Source organism: Cydia pomonella, chromosome 4 (genome assembly GCF_033807575.1).
Source record: "Cydia pomonella isolate Wapato2018A chromosome 4, ilCydPomo1, whole genome shotgun sequence".
Classification (NCBI taxonomy): Eukaryota; Metazoa; Arthropoda; class Insecta; order Lepidoptera; family Tortricidae; genus Cydia; species Cydia pomonella.
In genome coordinates this window covers 16,095,901-16,115,640 of record NC_084706.1, presented here as the reverse complement: position 1 = coordinate 16,115,640, position 19,740 = coordinate 16,095,901, and the positions used below count along the sequence as shown (strand labels likewise).

The 19,740-nt window shown below is 37.3% G+C and overlaps 2 protein-coding genes across 3 annotated transcripts in view; both read left to right on the top strand.

Moving 5' to 3' along the window:
* The window catches only part of LOC133517168 (CD151 antigen-like), a 303,900-nt gene that overhangs the window by 279,841 nt on the left and 4,319 nt on the right, over positions 1-19,740 (top strand). For both annotated transcript variants that reach the window (XM_061850353.1, XM_061850354.1), the window contains exons 3-7: positions 9,780-9,978; positions 11,310-11,501; positions 15,864-16,037; positions 17,207-17,356; positions 17,577-17,756. In XM_061850353.1, the coding sequence (XP_061706337.1) occupies positions 9,838-9,978; positions 11,310-11,501; positions 15,864-16,037; positions 17,207-17,356; positions 17,577-17,720 (801 nt within the window). In that variant the 5' untranslated portion in view covers positions 9,780-9,837 and the 3' untranslated portion in view covers positions 17,721-17,756. The remainder of the gene's footprint in view (positions 1-9,779; positions 9,979-11,309; positions 11,502-15,863; positions 16,038-17,206; positions 17,357-17,576; positions 17,757-19,740) is intronic.
* LOC133517162 (sorting nexin lst-4) lies at positions 6,604-9,585 on the top strand. Its single transcript, XM_061850346.1, has 2 exons — positions 6,604-6,748; positions 7,480-9,585. The coding sequence occupies exon 2, from the start codon at positions 7,496-7,498 to the stop codon at positions 9,143-9,145; it is 1,650 nt and encodes a 549-aa protein (XP_061706330.1). The 5' UTR covers positions 6,604-6,748; positions 7,480-7,495; the 3' UTR covers positions 9,146-9,585.

The following is a 19,740-nucleotide window of genomic DNA, read 5'->3' as shown; positions in this document are numbered from 1 at the left end:
ACGGAACCCTAAAAACCTATCCAACAAAGGCAGCCCAGCCCACACAATGATGTTTAAAAAATCCTCCCGGCTTTACATGTAAGGGAGGAATCGGGTCATAATCATAAGTCATAATATTATGTATACAGAAGAATCATTTTTTATTACTTTCGTTTCGTTTTTAGTACGTAATTTCCCCGTTTGTAAGTAAAACAGGGCGGTCCTGTATAGAAGAAGAGTAGAAAGGGATTCTTTAAATCCAATTCACACAATCACAACATCGATCATTTAGAATTTTGGACTGCGTTATGTACTCGTAATAACGAGTGAAGCGACAAAATGGAAAAAAGTTATGAATGCAGATTGATTGTAAACTATGTTCGCCGCTTAGTTATACTTTAGTGCTGGAACAACAGACTTTATGAGAGTGACTTCTACACTTACACATTCGTTACGTACAAAAGAATTGAGACGGCAAAGTTACTTACCTACTTATACAAAATATTTAATAGGAATTTTCTCATCACAACAAAATGCCCACAATTTGGTAGTTAATCCGTTACTTAATGCTTTTTATCCCAACTGATTTTAAAACGCAGTATGGAATCAACTTCCTATGGAAGCTCCTAAAACGTAAAACAATAATAAGAATCAAAATTAAGCTGAATTATGCTTAATAACTTCAAAATTGTAATATACATCGTAATATTTTCTCAATTGCTATAATTATGTATTTCTACAACTTTAGAGTCAAAATAAAACTCTTAACATAAAAAATAAACAAACAACGTTACTGAAATATATGTTAAATCTGCGAAACTCATTTTCTCTGTTTTTAATTGTAAATGTTTCTTACATGCTAGCGCGGTCCATTTTATAGTAATCTATCAACGCTTTATGAGAATACGTAGGTAAAATAAAAACAATTCAATTAAACGAAAACGGCATTAGATGCAGCGAATAAAAAACATAATTTTTGTGAATTTGCGTCCAATTACGACTACGTGAGTAGTCCTTACCTTGTCTATTATCAGACCAAGTCAGCTTGCATAGTCAGCGAAGTTGGGTAAGTTTAGTATGATTTAGAAACAGACAATTAACTTTCATTTTCATAAAGACAGTTTCAATTAAATAAAAGCTAAATTAACCACTGCATAGCGGCCTGTCCAAGCGGAGCTACAGAACGTTGCCGATACCGGCACTTATCATTATTATCAATTTAAAAAAATCATGGTACTCAGTTCGATTTTACCGGCAGAATTTGGATCTAGCTATTATAAACTGAAATAAATGTTACCAAGCCCTCCGGTAGCCGAGGCCGGAATCGAACCGGAGTCTTCAGCTTACGCGGCTTACGTCCTGACCACTAGACCACCTGGCCACGGTCCCAAACTGTAGTACATAACTGCTAGATTTTAAAGGCTATGCGCCTTTGACCAACTCCAAAGGGCGGGCAGTAAATGTGCTTGTATCTCCCATACCTACCCTATGGGATTACGATATAACGAGAGAGATGGTGCAACTAGCTATTGTTCGTCCTTTGATGTTGTTTAGGGATTGCAATCCGGTCCGGCGGATCCGGTAATCCGGCCGGATCCGGCACTTTTCAGGAGCTACCGGATCCGGATCCGGTCAAATAAAAAAAACGCCTAAATACAGCACGCACTGTGCGGTTTAGATGAGGAAAAGGCGACGGATGAGAGGTATGAACTTGAACAGAGCATAAAACGAATGAAAAAGTTTAAATTTAGTTAAATAAAAATATATTTATTGTGACGATGACTGGAAATATTGGTTGTGATAGGAGATTAAAAGTAAACAAATCCTTCTTCTTCCTCGCGTTGTCCCGGCATTTGCCACGGCTCATGGGAGCCTGGGGTCCGCTTGACAACTAATCCCAAGATTTGGCGTAGGCACTAGTTTTTACGAAAGCGACTGCCATCAGACCTTCCAACCCAGAGGATAAACTAGGCCTTGTTGGGATTAGTCCGGTTTCCTCACGATGTTTTCCTTCACCGAAAAGCGACTGGTAAATATCAAATGATATTTCGTACATAAGTTCCGAAAAACTCATTGGTACGAGCCGGGGTTTGAACCCGCGACCTCCGGATTGCAAGTCGCACGCTCTTACCGCTAGGCCACCAGCGCATATTAAAAGTAAACAAATGAGCAGGATTAAGTCGGCGGTACTCAACCGATTAGAGCTGGGCTAATCAATATGTGTTACATGTGTGAATGAATATAAGATTGTAAGTTTGTATTGAAAATGAATGTATGAAATGAAATGATAACATTGATAATCTTTAGTTTACTTCGATTTTATATATATATGATAAAATATTGTTTATTTTCTATTCAAATTTGAGAGAGAATCTTTTGTATTTACAATTTCATCCAATCTTATGCAATTTCCTTAATGGTACATGCCACTTTACGTCTAGACAATTCTTTATTTGATCCATGTAACTTTTCTTAGGGAGTCCCTTTCCGCGATGGATTTCAATCCTACACTCTATTATTTTTCGCATGAGATCGTCGTGTCGTGTTCCATTTCCTATAATTTGACCAATATACTTTTCTGTAAATAAAAAAGGATTTTTTTTTTAAATCATACAGACCACTACTTTCTTGGGCAAAAAATGAGGGAAAATTTAATATGGTTTTGGTTAATAGTAAAATATCTTATTTTCTTACTAGAATGGCTGACAACGTTACAAAGAATTCAATCAAGGAACAGTTATGAAAACTTGTCATTTCAAGGAGTTCCAATTCCCACCCCACATCCCATTACCGGTCTTTGGAAACTAATCAAATTAAACGAAACGAAAATTTAAGCACTTGTGAATGGTTATATATAATAAATGACCAATTTCATATTTGGGTTTTTACGTGATATTGACAAGGTCACACTTTTTACTACTAAGGGTTATTTTATTGTTAAGAAGTTATTTATTAACTTCAAATTATAGATTTAGGAATACGTATTACGCAAAAAAGTAGAAACATATGTCATTTAAGTAATTAATTTTGATATCCCTGTACCAAACTGGATCCGGTCCGGCCGGATCCGGCCGGGTTATGGCCAAAATCCGGCCGGATCCGGCCGGATTGAAAATCAATCCGGTTTGCAATCCCTAATGTTGTTGCAATCACGATTCGATTAATTTTCGCTTAGTCGCGCGCCCTACTCAGAGGTCTATCGTCTGTGTGATTGGCAAGAACCAATCTGGGATTAAACTGGAACCTTCTGCATCTACATATATATCACTACTTATCTAACTAGCCCTGACCGCGGATGCACCCGCATGTAATTCAGTCAGCTGATCCCTTTCCCAACAGGTTGTGTATTTCAAGTATGTAATTGAGCTGCCTGCCCAATTTTGATTAGGTATTTCTTGGACATTTGCACCGCTTCTACAATCAATAAATACCCTTTGCTAATAGGCATACCTTTACAAGGTGGCCAAAAAATAGGTGCATTCCCGTTGCCAGGGAGGTATTGGGATTATACTGAGCACTTTTACAATTGGACCAACCCCGAAATCACGAAAAAAAATTTACCCTCCCATAGAAAATGGACCAACTAAAATGTATGAAACAGCCAAAATATTATTTTCGCGATTTCGGGGTTGGTCTCATAGTAAAAGTTGCTCAGTATAAGCCCAAAACCTCCCTGGCAACGGGAATGCACATATTTTTAGCCACCTTGTATAATTTGCACGCTATCGCTGTGATATCAAATATTGCTAAGTATTTTTATGACGGATTTTTATTTGGCATCTCTACGTGCGCAAGTAATCCCATACACAAAGCCGCACTTAGACCGGCCTGGCCAACTTAGATACCAATACAATTCTTCCTCTAAGCCCCCTAAGGGCCCCAGCAGCAACCCCGGATAAACTACGGCCTCACTTACCTACAACAAACTTTTTTCGGACAAATTAGGACAAATAATAAACACTTACCTCTAAAGTTAAATATTCACCGGCGAAGACAAGATGCTCGAGTCTCCTAAGAGTATGTGCCTAAGTTCAGGTAGATAGGTAGGGGAGTCCGGGAGACTTGAACCTCTTTTTACTCAGAAGCCACTAGAGTTTTATCCGTAAGTGTTAGCAACTCGATATTTCGTGTATAGATGACATATCTAAATAGGTATCTTTAGAGCATAGCAAAGTGCTGATAAAGTACAAAATTTAAGTTCTGCAAAAATATTTTTCGTAAACGGGGTATTGGCTCAAGTCTCCCCAACCTATGGGAGAGTTGACCAGGGGGTGAGGGAGATATGTTAGGTAGGAAAAACAGTGAAAAAAGTGCTGTTTAATCCAATATATTTATTAAAAAAGGAAAGTAGTTGTAACAAAGTATTTTTACCCGTAAAACAAAATGTTAAAATCAGTGGCGTAGCGTGCCTTGGCGGGGCCCCGTATAAAAATTTGTTTGGGGGCCCTTAGGAAGGGTAAAGACTTCTCACAAAACCGCACGTTGGGGGCCCCCGTGGCCCGGGGGCCCCGTATAATCGATACGGCAGATACGGCGGTAGCTACGGCCCTGGTTAAAATTGAATAAACTTTATAAAATTTGAAAATCGGCAACATTAACATGAAATTCAAGAGATCAATTATTTTTAAGTTATTATTATTATTAATTATTTCTATGAGATCAATTCAGTCAACAAATTATCAAAGGCACATGCAAGGTCCTTTTCATTTTACATAATAATCGAAAACATAATTCTTCATGTCAAATAAAGTTGTCCACATCTTTGTCAGCTAACTTCGTGAATATACCTATCCTTTGCAGGAACCACACAGTCGAACATTTTTTATGCAACTTACGTCGGTGGCAAACAAGTATACGGCCCGTCTGATAGTAAGCAGTGTTTAATGCGCGTTGCCGACCCTAACACTCCGCACTCCGTACCCTCGTTGAGCTCTGGCAACCGTACTCACTGGTAGGAACACAACACTTGTTTTTTATTTTATTTTTGGATTTTTTTCTCTTGCCGCTATCTTGCAACACCTTCCTCTTACCTCCTTTGACGTTTGGCCTGCATAAAAATAAAGCAAACCCTTATTTAAGCACAGTGTGGGAGAATTGATTATGTTTTCTTTATACTCTTACAATAAACATTCTAAATGATCACTATTAGTAAAACTACATTAACCAACAAGTACAATAAGATAAAATAATACTACTCACCTGTTTAATTGTCAAAATAGTGTAAAAATATAAAATTGTTATTTTTTTCACTTCGCGACAGCGAAACCACGTTTACTCCAGTCATTTCCAAACCGGACTAATAGCGGCCAATATGGCGTCGCCAAAAGTTGCGCATTCTGTTAAAGTACGACATGAGCTGTCAATGGCGTCGGTAGCGCGAAATTTGAATTGAAATATTTGTCGTGGTTCAACTCTCCCACCTGGTCATATCTCCCGGACTCCTCCTACTTTCTTTGAATAACTTCATTGCAATATTTATGTCAGCGGCTGATTGTAAAAACCAGCAGTTCATGAAATTCCTAGACATATCGTGAATCGTGAAAATCATGTCTACGATATGGGTGATTTGTTTTTTGTACAATATATCACAAAGGATACAGGATATCCTCATATCTAACCCCAAGAATGATACGGGATATCCTCATATCTAACCCCAAGAAATTAATTTTGAATATAATATCATTTAGTATTTTTTTTAATTTTTTATGTTACGAAGTGACACAGTTCTACTTCAGTGCCTATTTTAAGAGACTTATGGAACTGTACTGCAGATACAGTACATTTTAATCATAAAATGATACGTAATATACATATATCCAACGGGGAATACCTCTTTAACCCTTTTACTGCGTCATTTGTGGTATATTGTACAAAAAACATATCAGCCATATCGTATCTGGAGGAGCCCAAACTCGGTGTGTTTTGAAAATTATTTTTGTTAATAAAAAAAGTGACTGAAATGTAATAATGTGGTATATTTCTAGAATCGCCTCAGAAAGCCCTTTCATATGAAACCACACACGGTAAGTTTCTGAAAAAAAAAAAAAATTCCCATACAAAATAATAAATACTCGGCACTTCCCTCCTAAGGGAATTTGTTTTAGGAACTGCGGGTCAAATTCAATTTGAAATTGGGCTCGTACGGCTTCCACTAACACTGACTATGACTAGCTACCGTCAAAACCATGGTCAAAACCAAAACATTACACAACTTACAATCGGCCAGATTTTACGATCGGCCGATCGGCCGCTGACATTTAGAAGCAACTAAAATATAATGTAATTATGAAAGTTAGTGTTCTTTCAGGAATTTCAGTGACAAGGCAGACCCATCTACAACTATATAAAGTAACTAAAGTGTGCTTAAGTCCTTTGAACAAAGCGCCATCTCACGGTTATGTTTTGAAACTCAACGTAACTTAGTAAGTTCTCATTGCTCACAATACGTGATTCTAATTTGCTTTTGTAATTTATCAAATGAAGTTAAACCTAACCATTATTCGTTTTATTAAATAATCTAGTTTATATTATTTCGCATTCTAGATTCTAATAAATACGGCAGTTATTACAAAACCTGGCTTCCTATAGGTGTTTTAAATTATACGAAAGTATCCACCAATAGAAACCTGTTTATTTTTATCTGACCTGCCACATAATCGAGAATCGAGAACGCCCTACGTCAAAAAACAAGTTCTTCGGAATCTGTCAATCCGATGACTGTACATTCAGTGTATCCGCCTTGAAATTAATCAGTTTATAGTGAATAAAAGTAAGTAAAAGAGTTTATTATTGGTGTAAATATGCGATTGACTGTATGTGAATCTGAATCTGTGTATCATTCGCATTATGAGAAACTATTGATTTCATTTCGTACTACTCTTTAGTTACACATTCACGTCATTGATTTTCATTACAAAAATACGTTATCTTGCTTTGTTCTATTTCTTTTCTAAAGATATTACAATAATAGGTGATAATTATATAAGCACAATGACTTCCTTCGAAGCAGTGGCGTAGTTGGTAGCTACAATTAATGTTACGCATTGACAATCACAATAAGGTTGAACTTAACGTTATTATTTGGTGGTTTCCCCTGTTATTGTGTTTAAGCGTAAATAAATCGTTTTAAAATGTCATTAACCTACTTCTCTAAATCAAGTTAAGTAACCTATAGTTAAGTAAGTTACCTATGTTTTATTGGGTTTGGTAGTTTTGGTCAATTGCTATTATGTGATCTGCTTAATTGGGAGGGTTATGAAAATGTGTCAGGTCGCCCCGCCGCCGCGCGCGCACAGCGACGCCCTAATTTATATTTCCAACTCGCTCCCACATCCACCATATCCATGCTAAGATATGTTTATCACTATTTGTGCACACTTCTACTTTTCTAGATAACACTGATAAGATAGTGTATATACATGTATCTGACTAAGCATGTGAGTTTCAACTGTTTGATGTACTTACTACTTGCTGCAATAATCTCTTTCAAAATTGTTGTAGGTAAGGCAGATTCAACATGGCCCAAGTACAAGCATTATATGACTTCACTGGTGAACCAGGAACCACTGAGATGTCCATCACCACGGGAGAAGTGCTGACACTGCTGAACACTGAAATTGGTGAAGGCTGGTGGGAAGGCCAGAATGCTCATGGGCAGACTGGCCTCTTTCCTGCTGCTTATGTGAAAAAGCTGGATGAGCCAGTATCAACTCAAACTAAAACAGCTCCAGCGGCACCAAGATATGACCAAGCAAATGATGACTGGAGTGATACTAACTACCAACGCAACCCTTCACAAGAAGATGGTTGGGATGATGACTGGGATGATGATACATACTCTGAAATTGGTCCTAGTGCACAGCAACAGAAACAGTATAGCCATCAGACGCCCCTGGCACCTCTTCCTGGCATGCCCATTAATGAGTACAATCAGAATATTGATGACACTGCATCTACCTTCAACTCAACAGTAGGAACCGTAAGAAAAAATAAATTTGCTCCATCATCAAAAGTCAGTGGAGAAAGTTACCTCCTGGCGACCCTTAATGTGGAAGTGCCTGACTCAGAAAAGGTATACATAGTACAAAATGAAGAAGGATATGTGTGGTCTCCTATCACTCAACCCTACTATGTCACTGTGGCTTCTCCAAAAAAGGAGTCAAAATTCAAAGGAATAAAAAGTTTCATTGCATACCAACTAACTCCTTCATTTAATAATATTCAAGTGTCCAGAAGGTACAAACACTTTGACTGGCTTCATGAGAGATTGCAGGAGAAGTTCACACTTATTCCTATTCCACCTCTGCCTGACAAGCAGATCTCTGGCAGGTACGATGAGCAGCTAATTGAGCGTAGAAGAGTACAGCTACAAGAGTTTGTAGACTGGATGTGCAAGCATCCTGTGCTCTCAAAATGTGAAGTCTGGCAACACTTCCTCACATGCACCGATGAGAAGCGGTGGAAAGCTGGCAAAAGACAGGCAGAGAAAGATATTTTGATAGGCCTTAATTACTGCATATCCCTAGTCGTCCCAGAAAAAGCTTTGTTACAATCCCAAGTAGACCAGATTACAGAACAGTCCCACACTTTTTTTGCTAGTATGGATTCCTCTGTCAAATTCCTTACAAATATGAGTGTTGCACAAAGCAAAAAATTCCAGAGTCAGTATAAGATTGATTGTCAGAAAGTTGGAGAAGCATTTTATAATTTGGGCAATGCACTTAGTTTGGATGAAGGATCAGTAGTTTCCACCTCCAAACTGACATCTGCTATAAAGATGACTGGCGGAGCTTATATAGAAATTGGTAGAATGTATGATGAGCAACCTAAATATGACTGGGACCCATTAGGTGATAAATTCCACCTGTACAAAGGTATTGTCGGCAGCTTCCCCGACGCGTTAGCCAATCACAAGGGAGCGGTTGCCAAGAAACGTGAATGCGAAAAACTTACTGCAGAACACAAAATGGAAGTTGCGCAGCTCAATGAAGTATTAAGAAGGACTGATGTTATTTCATATGCCCTTCTTGCCGAGATCAATCATTTTAAAGCGGAAAGGACTTTAGACTTGAAGGCGACAATGCAAAAATTTTTAACACAACAGATCACATTTTACAAAAAGATTGTTGAGAAGTTAGAGAGCACATTGCACCAGTTTGATGATTAGAATTATTCTTGGGTTGAATGTAATAAACAATTGAATACATAATGTTCTAAGAACTTTGTAGTTCTGTTAAAAATATAGACTACAAGTATTAAATGTTTGTAGAGATGCATTTGTTATGGATGATCCAAAGGAATGGTGCAAAATTAAAATTAAGTGAATTTATGAATTTCTAATGTATTGAATGTGATGCAATTGTGGACTGAACTAACTATAATATCTGTATGGTAAATCACGAGTTTGTTATAACTATTAAAGTTAATTATTTTATATCAATAATTTGTGATATGATATTTTTTATCAATTTATGTATACCAATTTCATACTGTACTGAATCAATTATTTTGAGACATATTTTGTATCTAATTTAGAATAATTATTGTATTATATCCCATTCCATTTGTAAGATAATATAGGGCTCTAATAAAAATGTAATTTGTTCACTTTTGTTTAAATGTCTCGTCCTAGGCTTACTTCACGGAGGCCGTAGAAATTGTTGTCCCTATCACTTAATATTATTCAGCCACGGCACTAGATCGCCTAAACATGTTCTAGTAAGTATGTACATCAATTTAATGAACAAAAGTTAAATATTTGGTTACTGATAAATAATAATAATGTGTTTCCTTGTTTTCAGGCGAACAGACGAGATCATGTGCAATCGAAGGTGAGGGCGCCGTCACTGAGCAGTAATCATGGCAGAAGAGAAGAAGAAAGATGGAACCGAACTCTTAAGCAAAAAGAAGAAAGTCAAACCGCGAAAATCCAGGGACGCAGACTGCTGTAGTGTAAATTTTATAAAATGTGTTCTGCACATATTCAATGTGGTATTTTTGGTAAGTTGACATTCAAATTTTACATATTATTTTTAGATGTGACACTTCACAATAATTGTACTATAATTAGGTACATAGGGGAGAAGTAGCGTGAAGGAGCCACGTTTAGAAAGATAAACTTGCATAAGGTATTTCAGTCATTGACATATATCTAAGGACGGGCCTTACGGGCACTATTCTTAGTGCCAGTTCAGCGGTTTCACAAACGAATTCGAGCCAATCGTGCAGTCTAACGTAACTAGTTGCGACCAATCGCACGCGTGATGCGAACTCATCAACCAATCGCGTTGCGGCGTGAGAACACCGCTGTACTGGCCCCATTCTTATTGCCCGTAACGGCCTGGCAGGTGGGAACGAAAAGTCCGATCGCTGTGTCTCGCTCCAACCTATGGTTGTCGGCTTGGAAACAGTTATTGAACTGTCCATAAGCCATACCTGATGATGATGCGTAAACACCCCATCCACTATTATCTCAAGCAGAAATTACATACTTATTGCCCAATAGCTTACCACATTATTGTTAAGTTATCTTAATGAATTCTTTCATTTTCGCTCGTAAGAAACACTTGCCTAATATTATGATACACAATCTTATAATTATAAGTAATTACCTATAAATATAGGTAATTACCTATTGCCAACACGATCAAAAATGCTGTACTTACATAAAGGGCGAAGTGTAATGTAATGTGATTGGTAATTCGGCGGTTAAGAGGGAAATATATACCACGTGATCGTCCATACAAAAAGAGAAAACGTTTTCCACTTCTGAATAGTTTTCCATTCTCCATGATTTCTTAGTATGTTATTGACACAACGAAAAACTAGGTTATTACTATTTTTTTATTTTAAAAACAAAAAAAAATTATAGCGAAACTATACACTTAGAATATATTATGCTGAAGCGATCGACATCAAAATCAAAGTGATTTGTTAAGATTTAGTTAGTGAAAAACGTTTTCTCCCGAAATGGAATTTCACAGAAAAAATATAATCGCTAGGACCGCAAAACTATTTCTTCCCTCTTCAACGTTTCTGATATTTAGGGTGAGGGCTAAGTCCCGGATTTCTACGTGAAAGCTATTATTTAACTTGTAATGAAAGTACCATTGCGATGTAGCAATGTTTTGAGTCAAACAGTCTGAAAACCGACAAATATTGCTTTATTAGTGACCATGTGATTGGACCGTTATCCACAAATACACGTGTACGCTGCGGTGCAGCGAACTGAGTAATAAAAAAATGTAGGATGCAAACGCCGTGCTTTAATCGGATACACGCGCGCGCTTTATGTACATAACAAAATCGAAGACTAACATCCTCATATACAGTTTGCAGGCATGAGTGTACTATGCGTCGGCGCGTGGACGGTGTCGTCGCGGCACCGCTACGTGCCGCTGCTGCCGTCGCTGACGTATCCGGCCATAGCGTACCTGCTGATCGCTGCCGGGGCTGCCGGCCTGCCGCTGGTCGCGCTCGGCTGCTGCGGCCTCAAGACTGAGAACAGAACCAGTTTACTCTGTGTAAGTATTTACAATACCACAGCGTCCCTGCTGATCGCTGCCGGGCCGATTGTCTCAAGACTTGGGACTACTTACACCTACTCTAAGTACTTATAAAGATAGAAAAATACCGCTGTATTCCACAATGTCCAACATTGCAAATAATTTGCTGATAGAAAACAGAATACATTTGCGAGAGTAAGGCCGCGGACGCGGAAGGCCATTAATACGAGTATTGTATGAATCGCTCGACCACACGTATGAACGGCCTTGATTTGCTGCGCGCCGCTTGTGTCCAGTCCGCGGCCTCGGTAATATTCAATATGTAGTTACAAGTTATTGCGAACCTTTTTTTTTTCAACCACGCTTTTAATGCTACAAATAATTTGGCTCTTGGACTTGTGACTTAACAATAGTTAGTTAGTTAGTACAACAAGAGAGCAAAGTTTGATATTTCTTCGAGTGCTTATTTTGATTCCCGTGCAAGCGAAAGATTAGCGTTAGCGATCAAGTAGCGAGTGAATCTAATTCAGAATCTTGAGCGTAGTAAGGGACTCAAAAGCGCACGAGATGTAAATAACTTTGATCTCGTGTAGTACACAAAAATTTTCACGACAGCAGTGAGAACATATTTGGAAGGTAAAAATACAACCTGAAATATTTTAATCCGTCTTCATCATTATTTCACTCATATTTTCTTAAGGTATTCTAACAATTAAGTTTAATTGCCGCAATAAAACAAAACGAAAGAAATGTTAATAATATAATACGGAAATAATGAAATAACGAACAGCAATTGACAATTCAATCGACAACTTTTTTTAAATAATGTTTGTAAGATACGGTCCGAAATGCGGATACACGGATCCCTTTTTTTGGCATAATTATTGAAAGTCATAATGTAATGATAGACTTATTATCATTAGTCATACCTCTGAAACCGTAACTTTTCAGGAATTTACTTAGGTTATCCTATAAATAGGTTAGGTTACGTTACGTTTATTTTATGGCAATCCTGAAAAGTTACGCGTTTCTGAGAAAAAACAAATTATGGCTAACGAAAATGCGGACAAACAATACATTATTATGACTTAAAACTTTATGGGAAACAATAGAGACCCGCGGGTACAACATTTGTCAACTATAGTAGAGTTCGTTAAAAGTAGAATTATTTACTTTGCGTAACAATTGCGTAATTTTTTTAAGTTCATTGTTTTGATAGTATAATGAAATGGGTTTTTATTAAATTTTAAACTTTTATTTCATTAATTAATTATTACGAACATAGACTCTTACAGTCTTATTAATAAACATGGAGGAAAGTAGGCGTAACTATAATTCGCATAATGTGTTTTGGAACGATGCGGTCTGACTTATTTCGGGGGTCTATTATAAACTGTCAATATACCGTTGAATTACGTGTGCACTTTTTTGTCTCTTTCTTTTTGCGAATGACGTGAAAGGGACAAAGACAATAGAATCCACATATTTCGAACTTGTATTAGGCTCCGCACGTAGAAATGACATTCGAATATAAAGGTCACTTGAATGTTATTTTGGCTCACTCAGTGAGCAAAATGCGTTTTTGCTCATTGTTTTTAAGCAGCAAATTGCCCTTGTTCGAGCTACTGACGTGAATAATAATAATCAGCCTTACAACATTAGTGAGAGATGGTTTTAATCCGTATCATACCTAACGTCCCTTATATTAAACAAGATAAAGTCGGTATTTAAAACACACCGCCCTATCGATCATACGTATGATGCTTGTAATAATAACTTTGTGATTACAACAATGTAAAAAAAAAAACATTTTCATGTAAAATGTTGCCAAGACGAAACCAAGCTCGCACTGTTAAAAGGCTATCAAATCTCTTGTCGAGCCAAGCTTCTAACTCTACAAGCCCTAACTTCATAAACTCTACACCTTAGTCAAAATTTATGGCTTGGCCGTGCCGATTGAAAATCTATCTGTCAATCACAAACTAGAGATGAGACACTGTCTCATTACGATGAGTCAAATCATAAGTAATTCACTTAACATAAATTTATTTCACATCCTTAGCGGTTGTGAACCTGACCTCTGACTCACTTGATAATCAATTGACCTTCAAGTTCATCCTTTGTTTTTAGGCAATGATATGTTAACAAACGCCTTGTAAACATCTAATAAACATTGCAGTGATGTAAATCTTGGAATCATTCCAATTCGTAGTAAAATTAATTATTGCTTTACTGTCCTACTTATAAACCTTATGATAAATTACAGAAAAATGTCATTTTCTCTAGTATATATTATTTCTCGGGCCGCAGATACTTCAACAAACATAAAATTCAATCTTGATTTATTTGAAGCAATAATTGTTTCACGTCCTTTTATTGTTTGGCTAACTCAGAGGTCGACAAAAAAATCTTCTATTCTTCTAACGGAACTAAAAATTCCTAGAGCTCGTGATATATATCGACTGCGGTTGGTTCTTCTTCTCAAAAGTTTGCCTACCCTTAGGCTAGCTGATCGGAGAAGTAACCCATTATAATCGACATAATATGTAACCTCAAAAAAAATGATTTGCCTTTCTCCAGAGGCTCTAATAATCCCAAATGCTGCACTTACAAATTATAATTAATCAGTTAACCTAGTTGAATACGTACTTAGTCGGGTCATACATTCTGTCACAAAGGTTTTGTCTGATAAAATGTTATACAAAGCTTTTAATAATAAAATATACCTTGGCCTGCCCCGCTGCTGGCGGCACCCTAGGTTAGGTTTTTTAATAATATGTTTATATGTATTTTGTATCATTTTTGTATTTTACTTTTATATCCATATTATAAAAACCTAGCCTAAGATGAAAGATAAATAAAGAAAATATACCCATTATTTGAATGTTTATTTAGTACTTATGAAAACATAATATAATTTGTTATAATAAAGTTGCGATTATTTTACAAGTTATTTACGTTAAGATTGACGTTAGACTCGAATACGCGGCTGGATTATGACAAATTATAGTTTACAAAAGGGAGTAAAAATCAGTGTCACATTAATAAAATAGTTAAAAAAAATATTTGTATGAAACTATTACCTTATATATCCGACAAGTGTGTACCAAGTGGTTCAGTAACACGCTTAGATTCGTATCCCTAGATTTGGTAAGTAAAGTAAGTACAGTAGCAATAATGTCAGTCTAATATATATATAATCAAAATAAGGATATAAGACCCCGCTTTTGCGTTATGCATGATTCAAGCATGTTAAAAATAATATTACGTAGAATTATGCAAAACTACGGCAGCATATTACGCTAAATTACTTATATTTTAAATTATTCACCATTAAATAAGCCTTTAAACGATATGTATAAGCAATAAGGAATCTGTATCTATATTTTTAGTTATAAATAAACCTTTGTGACAGAACTTATGATCTGACTAAGTATTTCCGTAGATATAACGTGCAGCAAAACTGCAGGTTACTCTTCCTACTCCCGCTGACGCAAGTAATTTTAATTTAAGATCCAGACAATATACCCACTCGTAGATCAGTTGTGACCACAAATAACACATATCGAGGGGTGGGTGGTCAAACCCGATACCTCAAGCAAAAGGGTTTTGGAACTATATGTGACATACGCGGAATTCTAATTTGAATGAAATAAGATTTTGATTTTATCGGGTTTGACCTCCCAGCCCTCGATATCGTACCTACAGATACCCACACTTAGCGTAGGTAGGGGGTTTTAAAAGTGTTTTACAGTACATATGGTGCTATTTTACCGCACTAGTGCGAAAATTAGCATACCTATTACGTGACTGTGTCGAACATTTAAAGGGCCATATGTACTGTAAAACGTTGTACGATACATGTGCGAATAGGTAATTCGTAACTCGTGTCGATTTAAAACACTCCCTTCGGTCGTGCTCGTGTTTTAATTTATCGCCACTCGTTTTGAATTTCCTATTTTTCGCACTTGTATCGTAATGTACCACCAACCAGCCAGGAGTCGGGAATTTCCATTGTAAGTCTACCGTTTAACCGAGGGGGTTGTGTATTATTCTAATTTTAAGTAATCAATATAAAATAGATTTTACAGTACATATGGGGCTACTTTATAGCACTAGTGCGAGAAGTAGCATATTATGTTACTGTGTCGAACATTTAAAGGGCCATATGTACTGTAAAACGTTGTACGATACATGTGCGAATAGGTAATTCGCAACTCGTGTCGATTTAAAACACTCCCTTCGGTCGTGTTTTAATTTATCGCCACTCGTTTCGAATTTCCTATTTTTCGCACTTGTATCGTAATGTACTATTAATCCCAACACTCAATCACTGCCCACCTTATAATACCTTGTTTGAGTTGTTTGTTATGATTCCAGTACACATACTTCCTGCTCATAACGTTCTTCCTGGAGGCGGGCGCGGGCGCGCTGGCCTACTACTACGAGGTGCAGGTGGAGCCCGAGCTCCAGGCGGGGCTCAACAGCACCCTCGTTGGCAACTACGCTCTTGACACAGTCATCACGGACGCGGTGGATCGCATGCAGACTGAAGTAAGCGTTTAAGTTACATTCGGGTTGTGACTGCAGCAGCGTTGTGGTCGGTTGCACCAAACCGTCAGTCGCCGTTAAAACGTTCGCAAAATTTTATTGTATGGAAAATATAGTTCACTGCTAATTGCTGATGAATTGTGGTTGGTGTAACTGGCCTTTACTGTTGCAACGTTACCGCTGCAGTGTTGACGTTTTGATGATGTCATTGGAAATGTTGTATGAAAAGAGATCCTACTACGTTGTTTCGTAGTCTATTATCACGAATGGAAATTCACGGAAGAAATTCTTCCATTACTACATAATGTTAATAATATTAATACATAAGTATTTTCCCAAACATGCAATGAAATATTGATGTTATGTTCCTTATATAATAGGCTGCGAAGTATGACGTTTCAGGTGCGGCTAGGACTTTTCTATTAAAACCGAGTTAAAATATAGCGAAATAGTAATATACACACGTTAGTTTTAGTTTTTGTCTTGTTTACTTATAATTTCTTTAAAAATAAAACTTTGATTTTTTTATTGTTTATTTCATTGCATGTTTGAGAAAAGCACTATACATACCTCGACGAGAAATATGGGGTTGCCCGCCTCAGACCTATCCTATCTATATGTCTTCGGCCGGTAAGTCCAACCAACCAACCCCTTTCGTCCTCGTTGTTTCAACGGATTAGAAATAAGCATCTTTCCGTAAACCTACTATCTATATATGCCTTTATTACAATTATTAGTGACGACCGGTCTGGTCTCAGGGTATAATAATGACGATCTGTCTGCCCTAGTGGGTAGTGACGCTACCTATGAAGCCGATTGTCCTGGGTTCGAATCCCGGTATTTGTTCCTGAGTCATGGATCTTTTCTATGTATTTAAGTATGTATTTGTATATTATATATATCGTTGTCTGAGTACCCACAACACAAGCCTTCTTGAGCTTACTGTGAGGCTTAAGTCAATTTGTGTAAAAATGTCGCTATAATATTTATTAGTTTCTAACGGCGTTATTCATAAACGCGTTACTGGCCTGAATTAGCTATGAATCGTTTGTCTTTATCTGTAATTTTGACTTCTGTATTTGTCGGAAAGGGATAAAACATAATTTAACTAAATCAGGCCCGTAAAGGTTTATGAATAAGGGGCTAAGTCTTTATTTCCCATTGTTCTACAGTTTAAATGCTGCGGGGCAGTAGACTACAAAGACTGGCGGCGAAGCATGTGGCATGAATACGACTCGGAGCTCCTAGTACCGGACTCGTGCTGTAAGACGGCCACGCCGCGCTGCGGGTCCCGCGATCATCCTTCCAACATATACTATACGGTAACACATAGCTGTAGCCCATACCATAGGTGAATCAATTTTTTCTTGTCTCTTGTTGCCATAGTTACAGTCGTCTGGGTCACTCTTTAAACCTTGATTTTATGGTATTTAAAATAGCCAAACATACATTTCCGTCGCAAGATTCGCGCGATGCCCCTTATATTCTGTTCCCTTCTAATTGCCGTTTATTTTCTGCATGTTCACATCTCTTAATTCGCAGGGCTGCGTCCGGCACTTCATAATCCACATCCGCGAGCACCTGATCATCCTGGCGGCGGTGGGCGTGGGCATGTCCGTGATCCCCATGTTCGGGTTCCTGTTCGCGTGCGTGCTGTACGTCAAGATCAAGCACGTGGTCGACTGACCGAGGCCCAAGCCCTCGTCCGCCAACACCCGCAAGGTGAGCTTCATATCCACTGTAAGTTAGAGCCCATTTCCACGGAGAGTTCTGCGGGTACTGTTTTACTGAGTCCGGAAAAAATCATGTTCACACACGGTAGTTTGTATCTTGAATTTTTCCGGGACGGCACCTCTCCCGCTCTCTTCAACAGTAAAAACCGGCTTGCAAGAATATAGTGGGAACATTTTCAAACCATGTCATATACAAATTGAACCCTGTGTTTTACTGGGCAATGTCATCCAGTTTATAGTGGTAAACCGAATACTAAAAATCATTCGGATTGTTCTTTAACTTAAGATGTTTTATAAAAATACCCTACCCAGTAGAATTGATAAAAAAGAAATATGTTTTAAAAAACACAGGAAACTCGTTTTTTTATAATAATAAATATGAAATTGGGATGTAGGTACCTAGGTGCTCGCTTTATTACAATAAAATTGATGTCTTTAAGTGATACTATACGGGATAGTTGAAACTTCTTAAGCTGACCATTTATGAGAGATTCCTGAGAGATTACGAGTACCTTGTGAACAATGACATTGTTCTTTAATGTTTAAGGCTTAATGTTAATAACAATTGTAATTTCAACCTTGTGAATTAGAGAAGATGATAGCTATTTGTATGCATTATTTGTTATTAGCCTTAAGAGGCCTTATTCCTACAGACGAGCGTATTTTGTAAAATGCTTCCCTTTTCACTCAAGATTACGTCACTATTAGTATTTATTCAAAAACTGGTAATGTACTTAAATAATCATTTCCTAAACTAGGGGCTGGAACAGTTCAAATTTATTAATTTTCTCTTTTAAACCTTTTTAGGGTTCCGTAGCCAAATGGCAAAAAACGGAACCCTTATAGATTCGTCATGTCCGTCTGTCTGTCCGATTTATGTCACAGCCACTTTTTTCCGAAACTATAAGAGCTATACTGTTCAAACTTAGTAAGTAGATGTATTCTATGAACCGCATTAAGATTTTTACACAAAAATAGAAAAAAAACAATAAATTTTGGGGGCTCCCCATACTTAGAACTGAAACTCAAAAAATCTTTTATCATCAAACCCATACGTGTGGGGTATCTATGGATAGGTCTTTAAAAATGATATTGAGGTTTCTAATATCATTTTTTCTAAACTGAATAGTTTGCGCGAGGGACACTTCCAAAGTGGTAAAATGTGTGTTCCGTCCCCCCCCCCCCCCTTCCCCCCGTAACTTCTAAAATAACAGAATGAAAAATCTAAAAAAAATATATGATATACATTGCCATGCAAACTTCCACCGAAAATTGGTTTGAACAAGATCTAGTTAGTAGTTTTTTTTTAATACGTCATAAAATTTAAAAAAAAAACATTTTTTTTATCATACCCATACGTGTGGGGTATCTATTGATAGGTCTTCGAAAATGATATTTAGGTTCCTAATATCATTTTTTTCTAAACTGAATAGTTTGCGCGAGAGACACTTCCAAAGTGAAAAAATGTATGTCCCCCCCCCCCTGTAACTTCTAAAATAACAGAATGAAAAATCTAACAAAAAAATATATGATATACATTACCATGCAAACTTCCACCGAAAATTGGTTTGAACTAGATCAAGTAGTTTTTTTTTATACGTCATAAATGGTACGGAACCCTTCATGGCCGAGTCCGACTCGCACTTGGCCGCTTTTATTTTTAATTAGTTTTCTTGGGAGTCTATTTCAAAATTTGCAGTGAGAAGTGTCGATTCGGTTGTCAATTTTGCAGTAAATAAGTATCATTTGGTATATGAATGACTACACTATCTGTATTTCTATCACACTAATATGTGCAAACTATTGGCATGTTGGCTAGGCACCATGGATGTATAGCCAACATGCCAATCGATTACGCTACGACGCAGTCTCTCTGTCGCACTAATATGCGCAAAGTAATATGCGCATCTTGGGTAGGCAGTGCCTAGCCAAGATGCCAATAGGCACCCTGGGTGCTTAGCCAACACAATTCA

Bases quoted from the DNA above. Each gene is read 5' to 3' on its own strand.
- LOC133517162 (XM_061850346.1), top strand. From the start codon at position 7,496: ATGGCCCAAGTACAAGCATTATATGACTTCACTGGTGAACCAGGAACC.